The following is a 17,986-nucleotide window of genomic DNA, read 5'->3' as shown; positions in this document are numbered from 1 at the left end:
TAAACGGATATAAGAAATTGCTCACTTATTTACAGGAGGAGCCAAGTAGTAGTAGAGAGTAAGTGGAGTACCAATAGTATAGAGACCCATAGTAGTTTATTTTAATGACATTTCTTTTTATTGTTTTTCAGAAGCTGTAAACTGCAGATCAGAAATATCCCACCACACATGCAATGGGAGGTGAGTGAACTTTGGTGAATAGAAGTTGATATAAGAGGTCAAACATTTCTTGCCATTTTTACTTCGATGTAGTTTAGATTCCTCTGTCTAGAACCTAAAGGTTTATTAGGAAGTATTATAAATAAATATGCATTCAGCTTGGACTTGTCACTTCTACACTTCAGGAACAATATTTAACACCATAGATGAAAGTCAGGGTTAGTGCCCAAAAATCATTAAGTATTGTAACAATTTAAAACACACAGATAATGTTGTAAAGCTTAGCTATCCTCATTACTCTATGCCATTTTGAAAGCCACCCCTGCATTTTTTTTTTGTAACAGTATGTGAGTAGCAGTTTTCCAGTCTAGCTTTGATTCACAATTCTGCATGTTCCGTGCTCTGACCTCCCTGCCTCTACTCATCATTGATAGACATTCCTTCTTGGTGGAATGCACGGGTACAATTTCTCTTTACATAGATAATGGAGGATGAATGGAGGATGGTTAGGGACACATGAGAATACAGACTACAGCAATAAAACCCATAAACCCTACTATTTATTTTAACCTGACAACTTTTTACAGGTATCTCAGTTTTTACATTTTGACAGTAGAGTTGCCTGTGTATACCAATTTAAATGAAAGATATTGCTAACTGGTTACTGAGATGTGAGTTTACATGATGGATTAGTATATTGCAGTGTCTGAGATAATGAAAGTTTTGACCTTACCTAGATACCTATATTCTTTATGTATTTTACTATAACTATTTTACTGTAACTATATTTTAAATAATTAAGATACTGTCTGAAATTAGAAACAAGGAACTGTCACAGCCCTTGTCTCACCTTAAGTGAACAATTCCTATTTTCACAAGTATCCTTGAACCATTTGAAGCAGGCAATACCATATTAGGTATACTGCAAATAGTTCTGGACTTGGATGTATCCTCTAGGTCACCATGCAATGGGAAAGGGGCTCCTGATTCCAGTGTACCTTAACAATGCTTAGCAAGTGCAAAATTTGCGTGATCTTGTTAAACACAAATGTGCACATTTTTTCTATGCTGTTTAAGGCAATACTCATTGCTAAAATAGATGTACCATAATCACAAATGCAAGCTTAAAAAAAAAACAGAAAATAGAAGTTTTATAGTGCCTAAAATGTCCCTTGCATTTTGAAATGTAAGAATATAATATACAGTACTGTACAACATTCATAGGACACCAGACTTGTTGTTTTAGCAATGGTATAATGACTATATATAATTATCTCTCTTTATTAGTAAACAAACAGAAAATACAGGGAATTTGTATGCAGTATTAAAAAAGAAAAAAAATCTGAAAAGGTGGCAAAAAAACCTTTCAATATATGATAAGTTTCTTCTTTGAGAGACCATAAGAAGTCCAGCAAGGATCTGGCTCAGCATCTAGCAACTTCAGGGGGTGCCAAGTTGACACCTCTATAGATCGAAGAAGCTTCATCAGGGATGATCTTTTTGGAAGAGTAGCAAGTAAACCACTTTTATGGAAGGGAACAGGGTAAAAAGGTTACAATATTCTAAAACTCATGAAGATTAGTATGAAAATCATTGGAAAAGAGTATTATGGGGTGACATCCTAATTTAAATTTTTTTTGGGTCCACTTGTCAACAGTATGTGAAAAGAAGTGCTTGAGGCCTTCAGTAAAACATGGTGTCCTGGTTTGAGGCTGCATTTCTGCCAGTGGTGTTGGCGATATTGTCTGAACTGATGGGATCATAAATGTTAAAAGAACAGACAGGTTGTAATTTATCATGCTGTACCTTCTGGAATGACATGATGAATTATGATAACAATTCCAAGCACATTGATAATGCAGTGAAATCCTGTTTGGAGAGTCCAAACCTGAATATTATAGGGGTAGTATGAGATCATCTGGACAAAAAAAAAAGAAATAAGAGACTAAATTTTATAAAGTTTCTTTATAAAGAAAACGAAAGATAAATATGGATAGTCATAAACTTTGTTAAAATAACAATATGAGTGGTGGCCTCAGACTTGCACATTACTGTATTTTAAGGTAAAATAAAACGCTCTGGAGCTGGTTTAGGCCATGTGAACATGAAAAAAGAAGTGGGGACCCACCATGTTTACCCATTTAGCAAAAGGAGTCTTTCTTCATGCCTGAACTTGTTTGACTGATTGTTGCTTTTCTAAACTGTACGCTAAATGGTTAGCTTGGCCAAAAATCACTAACATCTCTAATGCCACAGTCCAGATGTTTTTTGCAGATCTAAAGAACATTTCTTAGTTTCATTTAATTAGAAGTCCATCTAGCTTTTATGTTCTGAGTGGTTTCACATATTTTTACACAAGAGAATTCAAGATGAGACTTGGCCTGTAATTTGTGACAGTTATGATATGTACAAATATTTTTTAAACCATTCATGAGGTTAAGAAAGAAGTTTTCAGAAACAGCTGTTTTGGTTTAACTGGCTCTACGATCAGTTCTACTAATTCACAGTGGACAGTGTATAGAGAATTACTCTTTCAATGTGGCATACTCTAGTCTCATTCATCGTGGCTTACTGCTTTTACTGCGTCTAAAGTTACACTTGTTGGTGACTCAATAAGTGAAGGTCATGTGGACATTCCTAAATGTACCATGCCACCTCTCTTAACAATTAAAATTGAAACAGTGCTATAGGGAGATAAACTTTTGGGGTGGTGCAGTGGTCTGGGTTTGAACCTCAGCTATTCTACTGGCCAGCTGGGTGTCTACACAGACAATAGCAATTAGACTTTACTACTATAAACCAATTAAAATTATTCTTGTTTTTCTAATTAAGATTTTAAACTGTATTATTATTATAAATAGTTACTACTAAGATTAGGCTGTGTGCAGAATGTTGCCTCAAGTACTTTTTTTTATTTATTTATTTTATTATTTATTAAATATTCATAAAATCTTAAAGAACTGAACTTAACCTATACAGAGATGAGTTGGATTGCCATACGTTAAGAGCTGGGCATAAAACTAAACGCTACTGTTCATATGCCATAAGTCTTTTTACTTGTTGTTCATGGGCCCTTATATTTATTTTATTTTATTTATTTTTTTTACTTTAGTTATTTTACACAATTATCCCAACTCTAGCAGCTTTTGTCATATTTCATTAATCATGTTTTATTAATCCTATTTGCATATTTATGTTTAAAATTTGTATTTCTACACTGTGTTAAACATCTCCAGATTTGGGAGTGTGTTAATGTGAAAGATATTATCCCTTGATGTCTGTTTAAATGTAGTATGAACTCTATATTTGTACTGGGGTTTTTTTGTTGTTGAATTGTTTTGGCCGTGTGTGTGCGTGTTTGTAAATTCGAAAATAATATTTTTGCGATTAATTGTATGTATTTATACAATATGTTTAAATTTTAATGTTTCTTACTAAAGTACAAAATACATAATCTTTCTACATGTATTTCTACAGAACATTCGTTTAAATATCTAATGTTTTTGTAACCCGCTGCGTCAGTACAGACATGCATTTTACATGCAGTCGTTACTTTTCAAATCTGAACCTCACTGTGGCTTTGTATTCCTGTAGAATAAGCGAAGGTCGTGAGGTGTACGTCAGTGAAATGTTTGTAGTTTCAATTTGTTATAAGGACGCTTAGTTTGCCATTCTTTCTTTGTGAAATTACGGATGGCGCTTCATATTTAATTCACCGCTAATACAGCTGTTTCAGTCCAGCAGTAGCACTGCGTAACATCAGTTTACGTTTATCTAGTGTAGTTTTCATGCTAAGGGCTTAAAGCGCGTATGCAGCAGTGTTTATAGACAATGAACAAGGCAGTGTGAGCTCGCGTTTAGTGCAGAGTTGATCTCGGTTGGATTGCACGTTAACAATCCATTATGGTAACCCAGTGCCCTGCGTGCCTGTAAGGCCTCGCTCTCGACATGTGTAGCCTTTACCCCGCCCATCGCCACCATTTCACTCTCATACAGACATAACTTGCATTCAATTGGGCTCCTCTTGCTGATTGACCGCTCTTTCGTCCAATGACTGGCGAGTCTTTGCAGCTGACTTAAGTTTCATAGTAAAGCTGGGCTCAACCAATAGAAGCGCGGTGAGTAGAGCGGAAGTGGGTGTGCTGTGGTAAATGTATAGAGGGGCGTGCTTGCAGCTTCTCTCCCTCCCCGTGCTTACTGCTAAACAAACCCCCATTTTACCCTGTTGATTCCCGAACCTAATCTCTCCGCCAAAAATACAAATACAGGAAACTTTACCCGAAACCTTTTTGTGGTTTTTAAAATACATATAAAATTACTGTAATGTATGGATATGACCAACATTAAGCAATTAAATTATAAAAATCACGTTATTGCAATATATTTTTGGAGGGTATACATTTATTTTGATATTAATCTTAACCAAGTATTTAGGGTCTCAAATGTTTATCAAACTTCACATGTCTTAAGTTTTACATTTAAATTTTAGTTTTAAACTTTAAAACCGTTGATGTCCTGTAATTTGCCTTATAATGTAGTGTAACCTGCACAAGACAGGGGTGAGTGTTAAACAAGAAGTAACATTAACTACATGTTTTAAATGCAGCACGCTGAAACATTTATTTATTTATTTTTATTAGTTGTGAATTGAGAATGGCAGTTATCCTTGCAGGTTAGAATCTTGTCATCAACTTTAAAGCTCTGGGCATGTTATGCCATCAAATATTCATTTGCCAATCGTAACCATACACAGTGGCAATTAAAGCACAAGAAAAAGTACAAAATTATGCAACAGCTTGTCAGATACCTATTACTGGCTTTTATGTTCTTTCACACACCTAAATTATAAGACCTTTTTGGACTTATGTAATTTTTAAAACTGACTGTGGAACAAATTTTACATTAAATAACTCACAAGACAATTAGGTTTTAAACATTTTATATTTTTGGCATTCAAAAGTTAATTGTGGATTACACTACCCCAGCTTTGCTGCAATACATCCATGAGTATATAATTATATACGATTAAAGGCATAATATTTTCCCATTTTTTATTAGTTATTTAATTATTTGTATGCACCTACAGGATATATAAAAACCAGACCAGTAGTGTTAATGTGCTGCCATAGGGCATTAATGTTTGAGTGATTGACTTCCCACATTTGCTGTACACCACTAATGGAAGACATAATGAGTGAAATAGGCAGAAATGTGCAGTGCAGGTCAAGTGCTTTAGAACATATGCTTTAAAAGAAATTGCATTTGTCCAATTGTGGTAGCATTAGGCAATATGACAGTTGACAAGGTGTTCTTGCTGATATAACAATGATCCTTGTTTGTAACAGAAACAGGCGAGTGCTACATTTGTCAGTTGAATGATTTGCAGATATTGGTATTTTCTAATTGTCAGGTAAAAAATGGAATAATACACATTTGAATGATAAAACTTACTTGAACTTTCCTTTAAGTTTAGCTATGACATTGTACATTTCACAAAGTACACTTTGACTCTGGGAAGTAACACACCTTTTAGTTGTGTAATGAACTGCAAAGCTATGGTCTATAAAAACAATCAAGCAAATGAGATGTGGCATATGAGCACTGGGGCTGTCCTGTTCCCACTTGTTCTGTTGCCAAAACTATACCAATAATAAATCTGATAATATTTTTGGAAAATTGATTTTCATCTAATTCTTACAATTATCAAGCAATGATACAAACAATGAATGTGAAATTTCACAGATTAGATAACTGCTGGAATTATGAAGATGTTCGTCAGAAGTTAATATGCTTAATAAGTGTAATGCCATTATGGTTACCTACTCAATGTATCAAATCAGTGCATCTGTAAAGACATAGTTGTTGAAATAAATCATTGATGCTGCTGCAGATTGCCTGTCATCAATACACGTTATATTAAATGCATGATATCATATGCATAGTATATGTTGCCCTGTGCACCAGCTGTCTGGTTACCCGGTGCTGTTAGTGCAGTACCCAGTATTGAGTAAATTAGCTTCACGAAATATTCTTTTGAATCCTATTTTTTTTTTCTGCAGAACAAATCACATTGCATTTGTATTTAATATTACAGATCTGTTCAGTTAGTTACAAGTGGTAGCCAAATTGCAAAAATATAAGGGTATAAGAGCCTAGCAGGAAGATTGAGTCCAAGTTACAAGTGTCTTGTCTTAATGCCTTTGCAAGTTAAACTTCTTTTTCACTACCGCCTGCATTGCACAGTAGCATAAATCTACAAACTTTGTACCAATATGAAAAATAGGGGCATTTCTGAGCATTTACTGTACACTGATCCTTACTGTCAAATTTTTTGTTTTATAATACAAAAGAACATTTTAACAACATGAGTCACTAGCTTTTCATAACTGGCTTTATATGTGTATATGAGTGGAAATTAATACTTACCCAATTATTTACAAAATTTACTTTTTTAAATATATATTTGGTTAGCTGAAGAGACTGTAGTAGTTAAATAGATTTTGCTTACTATAGTTATGCTATCTAACATGCCAAAATCTGTTTATAAACTCTGCTGCAATGTGCCAAAATTGAAGGTTTAAGATTTTTGCGAACCTTTCAGGCAAATGCTAAGCAGTCTGGTTTTTTTTACTGTATATTTGGAGTATCATTCAAAGGTCAATATTGAATGTATTTGGCTGGAGACAAAGATCATAGTACAGTGGTCCAGAGCTGTAGATTAACACTAATAACAAATGCTGGTCTCAAGACAAGCACTAGTTTAAAAAACAAAACAACAAAAAAAACTACTACCCAGTAATCTATTAAACTTTAGCCTGTGTCAGTAGGCATTTGTCTAGTTGGCTTGCTAACAAGTCATGCTAACAAGACCTGTTTCTTGCTCAGGTATTGGACGGGTTATTGGCTCAGTATGGCACAGTGGAGAGTTGTGAACAAGGTTGGTACACACCAGACTCCTACGTTATTATATTTCAAACTTTTTATCTTCACAATGTTTGCGTATGTGTAACACTCTCTTTGTGCCTCTCTTTACTGTAGTCAACACAGATACAGAGACAGCTGTAGTGAATGTGCGATATGGAGCCAAGGACCAGGCGAGACAGTGAGTACTTCAGCTCACTCTGATAACGGAGCCGTAGCGCCAAGCGTCAAACTTGAATCTCACTGCTGCCACCTAAAGTTAGATTGAAGGCATTGTTGAATCATCACTTCTTCTGCTTTCAAAAATTATTACAATTCCAAGCATTTTAGTCTTATATTATTTACATGAATATTTTTCCTCTGTTATTTCCTCTGTATTTTAATTTTTTTAAACTCAACAGAAGTGTTCTTCTTGGTTAAATATATTTTCCATTATGTTCTTTTCCACACCCAAACTTTTTTATCTCCCTTTAGAGCAGTAGAGAAGCTGAACGGTTTCATGATGGAGAACTATGCGCTAAAGGTATCCTACATCCCGGATGAGGCAGCCGTCGCTGATCCTTCAAATATGGGTAACAGAAGAGGAGCAGCACCACGCGGTCCCCCTCGCCAGGCTTCACCCTCACTTGGTGCCCGGCCCAAGCTGCAGTCCGACATCCCTCTGCGCATGCTTGTGCCCACTCAGTTTGTGGGAGCCATCATTGGCAAAGAGGGTGCCACCATTCGCAATATAACCAAACAGACACACTCGAAGTAAGCATGGTGTTGAAGATATGGTGCACTCTGATTGGGCTTTGTAGTGTTTACAGTGTTATCATTCTGCTGTCAAGCCATTACATTTCCAATTTGTTGAATGACCTTTACCTGACATTTATCCAGCCATTTAGATTATGTAAAGTGGTATAATACTGCTTTAGTAAAGGGTGTATAATACTGCTTTAGTCTTGTATACCAGCCAGGCATAAAGTGCATTTAAAGACATGCATCTGGAAACAGGGCCACCTTTGATATGCATGCTGTTTGCAACTAGTGACAAAATATAGAATCAGTGTTTATGCTGTAATTTGCTAACAGGCTGGCCGTAGTCAGGTGGCAGCTGAGTCATATCAGCCTTATCAAGCTTTTTAATATTACAAACATTGTTCAAAGTCTACCGGCCAATAAGAATTGAAGTGTAAATCTCGCTGTGCAAATGTGCTTTTGTTGAACATGAACATATGCAGTGGTAACTTTTGCCTATACCTTTTGATTGTCTGTACAGACACACACATTTTAAAACCATGGGTGTTAATATGGAGTTGGAATCCCATTTTTTGTTACTTTACCAACCCTTACTGTTCTTGAAAGGCTTTTTACAAGATTGTGGAATGCATTTGTCCTCATCCAGTGAAAATAGCATTTGTTATGAGAGGAATCAGTGCTGGGCAAAAAGGCCTAGTTTGTACTCTGTCACCTGGCCTGTACATTATGCTTCAACTTGCTGTGAACAACATTACAACCCTTCTGACACATTAATATTATATACGTTAATGTTATAACTTTTGTTTCTATTGGACAAGAATATTACTTACAATAAAACTTGACTAGGAAGTTGGCTTAGACTTGGCAACAAACGTAAATAATTGGTCTAAGCATTTAATATGATTGGGCTAGCACACATCTTTGTGCATTGTTTTTGTCAGTGTTTTTTTTTTGCTTTTGGTGGTAATGGTTAAATGTTGTGAATTGCAGAATTGACATTCATCGTAAGGAAAATGCTGGAGCAGCAGAGAAACCAATTACAGTTCACTCGACTCCAGAAGGCTGCAGCTCTGCATGCAGAAGCATTTTGGAGATCATGCAGAAAGAGGCTCAGGACACAAAAATGTTAGTCAATATAACACAACACTAGCACATTGTTGCTTCATCTAATGAATGTTTTACTTTCCCATAATAAATTCTTACTTCTTCTAAGCCTGACATGTTTGCCCTCTGTCTCTCACACAGTACTGATGAGATTCCGCTGAAGATTTTGGCTCATAATAACTTTGTGGGGCGCCTGATTGGAAAAGAGGGACGTAACTTGAAAAAGATTGAACAAGACACTGGTACCAAAATCACCATCTCACCGTGAGTGACTTGTAAACAGTACTATTTTTTAGTAGTGTTTATAGTGTCATTTTTACTTTATGTTTATTATTATTCTGAAGACTAACTCTTCTTGGGTATCTCAGTCTGCAGGATCTGACTCTGTATAACCCAGAGCGCACCATCACAGTAAAAGGTGCCATAGAGGCGTGTGCCAGAGCGGAGGAGGAGGTTATGAAAAAAGTCAGAGAGTCCTATGAGAATGATGTTGCGGCCATGAACGTAAGTTGACTGTACATACTCACTACATTTGCTGAGCAAACTAGAGAACAATTTTCCTAATAATCAGAAATTATTACCAGAAATGTCTTCATATGTTCTTTTCAGCCTTAAATGTAGCATGCAACCATAATCTTATAATTATTTACCATTATTTTGACTCTACACCTACAGTTAATATAATTGCTATTAGAATAAGAGAACAGAGATCTATAATATATTAGTTGTGTATTAGTTAAAAAGTGTAGTTACTCTTTTTGAAAAGCAATACTGCTACTACATAATTGCTTAATGAAGAAATTAAACAGTAAATAATTTCTTTTCTGTGTCTTCAGTTACAGTCTAATTTGATTCCTGGCTTGAATCTGAATGCACTGGGTCTTTTCCCGGGTGGGTCAGCAGGGGGAGTGTCCCCTTCAATGGGTCCAGGACCACTTTCTGGCCCGCAGGCTGGCTACCCATCATTTGGGGTAAGTGTGGGTTGAGTACGTTCAAGCCTTGAAAACATTGCAAGCTTTCCACTTGGTTTTACTATACAGATCTAGTCTAGTCTTAACTCTTATTATGATCTGTTCAGTGATTCTCTTCAAATATTTTAACATGGAAACTGGAAAAAAAATAAAGATATCAAACAGTATACTAAAAGGTTTGCCTTCAAGGCATTGTGGGATTGCAAAATTTAGGATTGTTTATCCCAGTCCCGGGAACTCTGTAACAAAGGTTCGGGGTTGTGTGCTCCCAAAAGGTGAATATTTGTTGGTGACTGCCGTAGGTGTTTTTTTTTTTTTATGTAGGGCAAAATTTGCCAACTGCAATATCTTAGCATTGTGTGCCTGCCAGACTGCCTAGCAACTGTAACCAGCAACAGTCATCAAGTTAATAGGTATTTACAACATGCAGTAATGTGTTCCTGCGAAGCACACTATCATATTGATGTAAAAATATAATCACTGTTAAATACCATGTACTCAATGTCAGTTTAGTTTCTAGATCATATTATTACATTGTAACTCTTAAACTTGTAGCATAGGATGTTGTATACTAGTTACTGTGTGTGTAATTTAAATCTCAAATCTCTATGGTTAACTATTTAACCACGAATGATTCAATCATGGTTGGCAAAAAGGTCCATTAGATGCCAGCTTAAAAAGTAAAGAGCCATGGTAATTGTTACCGATAGCAGCAGTAGCAGCAGCAGGATGACTTGGTTTGCCCCACCAATTTTTTTTTTTATCAGCACCTCTTAAATAAAATTTCTTGCTTGTGGGTTTTAAATATTGCACTTGTATCGTTTCAACTTGCGAATCACCAGTTAACAGTCAACAACATTTTTCAGTTTCACCAAAACAGCCTACTTTGAGATTATTTTATGTCCGTTTAAACACACAATCGTGTTTAAGATCGGTATTTTGACAAGACAGGTTGAGCCTTATTTCAGATGTAAGATCACTTTACTGTATGTAAGGGTTTTCTGGCCCAGGAGACTGTTGTTTTTGAGACTTTTTGTAAGTGGGCACTAGTGTGCCTGTGTTAATGTGTGTTTCTCCCATAGTGCAGCGTGTTTGGGAGTGAGGTGCCCTTATGCTCCTCCAGCGGTAGCCCACCTTTTTCTGTAAGTCTCCTTACCCACAACTCACTGCACGGCTTTTGGCTGCTCACTACTTAATTGGCTGAAGGCCGGAGACAGCTGAGGCTTGCTTTTTTCTGTGAGGTGGACTTGCCCTTAACTTAAATGCTAAAGATAATGTGGATTGGATGTTAGTGTTTGTGCTAGGTGTGAGTGGTATTTCTTTGGACATCTAACAGCTTAACTTGTTTTCTCTGGTGAGGTTTGCTCATACAGACTCTGCTTAAGGCTCTGCTGTTTCCTCTGATAGCTTGATTTTGACTGGCTGCTCAAAAATCAGTTGCTCTCTAATATAATCATATTTCCCAACTTTTAATTATTTTAATAGCCTGGTATGTTGGCACTTACTACTAGTAATGCATCACTAACAGTCTTGTAGCTTTGCTTTGCCATGGCTTTACTGCAGTTACTCAAAGTGCCTGTTAGTTTTCTTTGTACTGAAATGATTGGTGCAGACTTGAAAACCCACAAACCTGTTAATTATCAACATGAACTACACTGTCAGACTAATTGCGGATACTTATTCAAAACATCTGGGCAATTTTGCAGCAAGATACACTTTATGGACGAAAGTATTGGCACACCCTTTCTATTTTTTTTAGCCACAAACGTTGCTAACAGGTTTAATAAATCAATTATATAAGGGAAATTTTATGCTTTCAACTTTGCAATAACAGTTTAGGGAGATCTAGTTCCTGTTCCAGCATTAGTGTGTCTGCGTCCACGAAGCAAGTTTGCTAAATACATAAAGAAAAGCTTGGTTCAAAGAAACTCCAGTGGCATGACCAGAGCCTTGACCTCAGCCCAACTAAACCTGAACATTAATGCAGGCTTTCTTGACATCCCACAGAAATACTTTAAAGTCTTTTTAGAAACTCTCTCAGAAGAGTGGCTGTTATAGATTACAGAGGTCATTTTTAATACCTTTTGTTTTGGAAATAAAATGTCCAACAAGCTCATGGTCATTTGTCCAAATACTTTTGGCCATATAGTGTATTTAATTACGTGGGTAGTCAAAACAAGTGCCATGAAATCTCTGATCACTAAATGTAGCTTAAGAAAAAAACATGTGTAGAGCTCTGGGTTGTGGGTTTGAATCCTGGCTCTGCTAAGCAGCCACTGTTGTGCCCCTGAGCAAGGCTTCTAACCATCACAGGCTCTGAACCCAGCTTCTAAACAAGCTGAGATAAAAGAGAAAAATCATTGTAATGTACGTACATCTGTATATGTACATATGACAAAGGCATTTTATTCCATTCTGTTTTTAATATGCGGTTAGTACTGATTTGCCAAGACATGGACTTTACTTGACATCTGTAGGAGTCCTGTGATGTCTGGTATCAGGACATTCAACTTCTGTATGTTGTGAGGTGCATTATCCTATAGTGCATCGTCCTGGTGCCTCTTGCCTTTGGAAGAAAGTGCACCTGTGCCCGTCATTTAATATGATCCTGAACTAAAAGATCTGCTCACCATTCTTTCATTGCTTTTAATGTTGGTGGGTACTCACGATGACTACCTGTGAGCACCCTTGCTGTTTTGGAGATACTCCAACCCAGTCGCCCAGACAAAAATTATTTGGTCCTAATCAAAGTCACTCAGGTGTATGCTTGCCATATCTGCTGCATTCAACACGTGTACTATTAATAACAGGCCAACTTTTGATATTTTCCTGGCTGTGACATACACAGTCTTTACTTTATTTTTGGACTTTGTTTTGATTGCTTTATATGTGTGGATTACTTGGGTTGTTACCAACATCTGGTGAAAACTTCATGTCAATAGTCCCATCAGAAATATATTTACTGAGAAAAATGTTGATGCGTTCAATACTTATTTCCCCCGCTGTATATACAGTGAGCGAACATTTGGACAGCGGACGGTGTTTTTCCGGTGTTTTCTTTATATTTTGTAAAATTCAATATTAAAATGTCCCCAAAGAATGTGCAGAGAAAGCCTAGTGTTGAAAAATTTTGAAATCTATTACATTTGTTGTTGTATAATTACTCCTGCCAGTAGGTGTCACTGTGTATCAGACAGAGGGGACAGTGAGTGAGAGAGAAGAAGGAATTCGGCTCAGTAAAGTAGCTTTTCTTTCGTGCAATTACACCTACAAAATACAACACTACTGAAATAAAGAAGGAAATAATAGAGAAAAATGAAAGTTATTGTTGTTTCTGGTAGATACATTTTATAAACACAGCACAGCACACACACTACTGATGTGATGTGTGTTTTTTTGTATAGTACTACTGTGTATTGTTAATATTGTTTATTACAGGAATGTCTTCTATAATTTAAGATTTAAGGGAAAATATACTTGTACTTATAACAAAAAAGATCATTTAAGACATTAGAAAGGTTAGGTAAGGGGGTGGTTTGGGGGGTCTGGCACGGATTAATTCTATTTACATTATTTCTTATGGGAAAGATAGGTTTAACTAACGAACATTTTGACTTCGGAACAGCCCTTTGGAACCAATTAAATTCGTAAGTCAAGGGTCCACTGTTTGTTTCAGTTGGAGCTCAAACCTTTGCATACAAGTAATGGCAATTGTAAAGAAAAAAAACTTTTTACAAGTAAGGAGTACGGAACTCCTCTTATCCTAATCAATAATGAAAGTATACTGTGTAAAAAGCCTAACCTAGCAATCCAGTGTGTGCTTAAACTTGGATATCTACGTTTTTAAAGCATTTCTACAAACACATCCACTACAGGAGCCATGCATTATTATAGTTAGGAAGGAAATCACCAGTCAAAAAAGCAACATTTTCAGTAAAGTCTCTTTGTATTTTTAATATGCATTGAAGTTATGGACATCAGACATGAATAAAAAAATGATGTCATAACATGGCTTCAGATTACTTTCATCTGACCAGTTAAATTTACATTTACAGCATTTAACAGACACTGTTATCCAGAGCGTCAGAAGCGCTTCCTCAGTAAATATTTCCTCACTCGTACAAATAGACACCAATCTATAAAAACAAAAAACAAATCGTTTAAACAAACATATTTAGGTAGAAGATTGTAATGTCTCTAATTTTCAAAAGCAACAAAAAGGCCAAAGTACTTGAAATAGAAACTAACTGTGCACTTACTAAGAAGGTGGGTCTTTATGCAAGTTACGCCGCAGGTTCCATCTGAACAGCTGATTTTGGACACCTTACTGTGCTGATGACTAAAATCAGCTTAATCGTTGAGGTTAACTGTTCATGTTTTTTTGTTTTACTCAGATCTGATTCTTGGCCCCTTCTTAACAAAGCATGTAGCCATGTAGCCTACGAGCTATTTACACTGAACCCAAATGCAGTGAATTACTGAATAAAACTACATTTGTAATATGATTTATAGTGTTAGTTCTTTAGAAAGTGTGAAATTAAAGGTCTCAGCAGGATCACAACCAGATAGCTGAGCTGCCAAAAGACTGAATGGATGCATTAATGTAAGATCTAAGCATTGTCACTTGAGGGGGGAAAATTAAAATTTTCACAAGTTTTGTGGTTTTATTTAGTTTGTTTCTGGTCTCCTGTATAGTACATCTAGCTCCTGTAGCATGTTTAGATAAAGGCATGTAGGATTAGATTTTTATGTGTGAACTTGACTCATTTATTTTGTCCACAGCAGCCCGAGTCTGAGACGGTGCATCTCTTCATCCCTGCTTTGGCGGTGGGTGCTATTATTGGCAAGCAGGGCCAGCACATAAAGCAGCTCAGTCGATTTGCTGGTGCCTCAATTAAAGTAAGTATCTGTTTAAAACGAGCATTTAACTCTCAATGCTTAATCTTAAGTGAAATCTTTTGATTCTCTCTCTTCCACTTCTTATGGTAGATTGCCCCAGCAGATGGCATGGATTCCAAGCAGAGAATGGTCATTATTTCCGGGCCACCTGAGGCCCAGTTTAAGGTACTGGACTTAAAAGCAAAAACATTTTGACACAGCTTTATTAACTGCCAAAATAAAGTTCAGAGATTCATCATCATTCATCCAAATGTTCATTTTTAGAAAATGCTTTATTTTTTATTTAAAAACAGCATAGCAAATTATGCTTTAGCAAATACAGTGTTGTAGTTGCATAAGGTATTACACTGTAAATAGAAAATGTAGGGAAAACATTTTACATTTAGTTGTACTGAATTGAATTCTTAATCACTTAAAATACACACACATTCAAATAAACAATACACATAGGAACTTTATTTACTTATGTTTACTGATAATTAAACACAACACACTGGGTCTGTTTGAGGTAAACAGACCTTTCATGCACGGTGTGTTAAAAATAAAAAAACTAGGCACATTGTTTGCATGTATGAAATACTGCTGCTTTCATTCCCAATTACAGTTAATGTTGTTTTAGTCTTCTAATTAATGAACTAAATAAAAAAATCCAGTGTAACAATTCCAGTGTAACAGTTCTGTGTTAATCTTTTTGTCTCATTCTATCTTAGGCTCAGGGACGTATCTTTGGGAAACTGAAGGAAGAAAACTTTTTTGGGCCAAAGGAAGAGGTGAAACTAGAAGCTCATATTAAAGTGCCATCATTTGCTGCAGGCAGAGTCATTGGCAAAGGTGGCAAAACGGTAATGAATGACTCATTCTTATCAGTCTAAACTATAATGAAAAGCTAATTTTATATTTTAGATGGGATGCCTATTCATGCATTAGTCAATACTTATGTCAGCACTTTTGAACGTGGTGGAACACTTATCCTGTACTTTGTACACTGTGCATCACTGTACTACCGCCCTTATCCATCTATGTCAAGGTTCTAACAATATACATGCTTCTGGTTGTGTACATATGAAGGTTTGTCAGTCACTTCTGTACGGTGAAATCAAAAATGGACTTTACTTTTGGGGGAAAAAAACCTTTGTTTACATATTTACCGACAAGGCATAACATTATGAAGTGAATAACACTATCTCATCACGGCACCTGATAGTGGGTGGGATATATTATGCAGCAAGAAAGCATTTTATCCTCAAAGTTGATGTGTTAGAAGCAGGAAAAATGGGCAAGCGTAAGGATTTGAGCGAGTTTGACAAGGGTCAGAGAATCTTCAAATCTATCAAAAGTGGTCCAAGGAAGGAACAGTGCTAAACTGACGACAGGGTCATGGGTGGCCAAGGCTCATTGATGCACGTGGGGAGCGAAGGCTGGCCCGTGTGGTTTAATCCAACAGACTGTACTGTCGCTCAAATTGCTGAAGAAGTTAATGCTGGTTCTGATGGAAAGTTGTTAGAATACAGTGCATCACAGTTTGTTGTTTATGGGGCTTCATAGCCGCAGACCAGTCAAGGTGTCCATGCTGACCCCTGTCCACCACCGAAAGCACCAACCATGGGCACGTGAGCATCGGAACTGGACCACGGAGCAATGGAAGAAGGTGGCCTGGTCTGATAAATCAGGTTTTCTTTTACATCATGTGGATAGCCGTGTGTGTGCGCGTCGCTTACCTGGGGAACACATGGCACCAGGATGCACTATGGGAAGAAGGCAAACTGGCGGAGGCAGTGTGATGCTTTGGGCAATGTTCTGCTGGGAAACCTTGGGTCCTGCCATCTCTGTGGATGTTACTTTGACACGTACCACCTACCTAAGCATTGTTGCAGACCATGTTCACCCTTTCATGGAAATGGTATTCCCTGATGGTTGTGGCCTCTTTCAACAGGATAATGCGCCCTGCCACAAAGCAAAAATGGTTCAGGAATGGTTTGAGGAGCACAACGACGAGTTTGAGATGTTGACTTGGCCTCCAACTTTCCCAGATCTCAGTCCAATCGAGCATCTGTGGGATGTGCTGGACAAACAAGTCAAATCCATGAAGGCCCCACCTCGCAACTTACAGGAGTTAAAGGATCTGCTGCTAACATCTTGGTGCCAGATACCACAGCACATCTTCAGGGGTCTAGTGGAGTCCATACCTCGATGGGTCAGGGGGCCAACACAATATTAAGAAGGTGGTCATAATTTTATGCCTGATCAGTGTATGTAAGGGAAAGGTTTTTCATTTTTTTAAAGTTATTTGAACTGTGGCAAAAATCCTAATATATTAATGATGTAACCATTTGTTTGCCTATATTCGGGATGGGGGTGGGGGGCTGAAATGGATTGGTATGCTATCCATGGTATTCCTGCATACCAGTGTTTCCTGGTAAAACCAGATGAGTTGTGACCTTGATCAGTGGTTGATAGTAATAGGTTGTGTATAAATAGTCCATTAAATGTTCATGTTGTATAACTACCACCTTCTGAGTGGCAGAGCTGTCTTAAGAAACCTAGAGGAGCCAGTCTTGTTTTGGAATGGTAATTAGCTTTTTAATTCTCTTTATAACCACAATTACTTCCTACCCCTGTACAGGTGAATGAACTGCAGAATCTGACTAGCGCTGAAGTGGTTGTTCCACGTGATCAGACCCCAGATGAAAATGACCAAGTCGTAGTGAAGATCACTGGCCACTTCTATGCAAGCCAGGTAATGTAGAGTCTGACATCATTTCAGTATCATGCCCATATTCATTTGTTAATCTGACTAGAACATTTACATTTTCAGCATTTAGCAGATGCTTCTATCCAAAGTGACTTACAGTTATGACTGAACAAAATTTTTTAACAATTGAGGGTTAAGGGCCTTGCTCAGGGGCCCAACAGTGGCAACTTGGCGGTGGTGGGGCTTGAACCGGCAACCTTTAGATTACTAGTCTAGTACCTTAACCACTGAGCTACCACTGCCCTGTCAGCCTCCACTCCTGTCAGTGCATTTTATATTGGATAACACTGATATTGGATAAGAAAGGCTTCGCTCAAGAGTAATTTTTGAGTTTTTTCCAAATGTGTTAAGTGAAGTTGAGTTCAGGACTCGGTGCAGGTCACAATTAGTTTTACAGTCAAACCATTTCTTTATAGACGTTGCTTTCTGTACAGGGACT

General features: G+C 37.1%; 1 protein-coding gene across 1 annotated transcript in view; it reads left to right on the top strand.

Moving 5' to 3' along the window:
• Window positions 1-17,986, top strand: part of igf2bp3 (insulin-like growth factor 2 mRNA binding protein 3) — a 37,874-nt gene that overhangs the window by 16,824 nt on the left and 3,064 nt on the right. The window contains exons 3-15 of the mRNA XM_063011751.1: window positions 132-180; window positions 7,045-7,096; window positions 7,198-7,261; window positions 7,555-7,833; window positions 8,812-8,946; window positions 9,067-9,189; window positions 9,294-9,429; window positions 9,762-9,896; window positions 10,979-11,038; window positions 14,679-14,795; window positions 14,886-14,960; window positions 15,506-15,637; window positions 17,419-17,532. Coding sequence (XP_062867821.1) covers window positions 132-180; window positions 7,045-7,096; window positions 7,198-7,261; window positions 7,555-7,833; window positions 8,812-8,946; window positions 9,067-9,189; window positions 9,294-9,429; window positions 9,762-9,896; window positions 10,979-11,038; window positions 14,679-14,795; window positions 14,886-14,960; window positions 15,506-15,637; window positions 17,419-17,532 — 1,471 coding nt within the window. The remainder of the gene's footprint in view (window positions 1-131; window positions 181-7,044; window positions 7,097-7,197; window positions 7,262-7,554; window positions 7,834-8,811; window positions 8,947-9,066; window positions 9,190-9,293; window positions 9,430-9,761; window positions 9,897-10,978; window positions 11,039-14,678; window positions 14,796-14,885; window positions 14,961-15,505; window positions 15,638-17,418; window positions 17,533-17,986) is intronic.

The sequence above is a fragment of the Trichomycterus rosablanca genome, chromosome 2 (genome assembly GCF_030014385.1).
Source record: "Trichomycterus rosablanca isolate fTriRos1 chromosome 2, fTriRos1.hap1, whole genome shotgun sequence".
Lineage (NCBI taxonomy): Eukaryota > Metazoa > Chordata > Actinopteri > Siluriformes > Trichomycteridae > Trichomycterus > Trichomycterus rosablanca.
The sequence above is the reverse complement of the archived record's forward strand: the minus strand, read 5'-3'. Positions and strand labels throughout refer to the sequence as shown.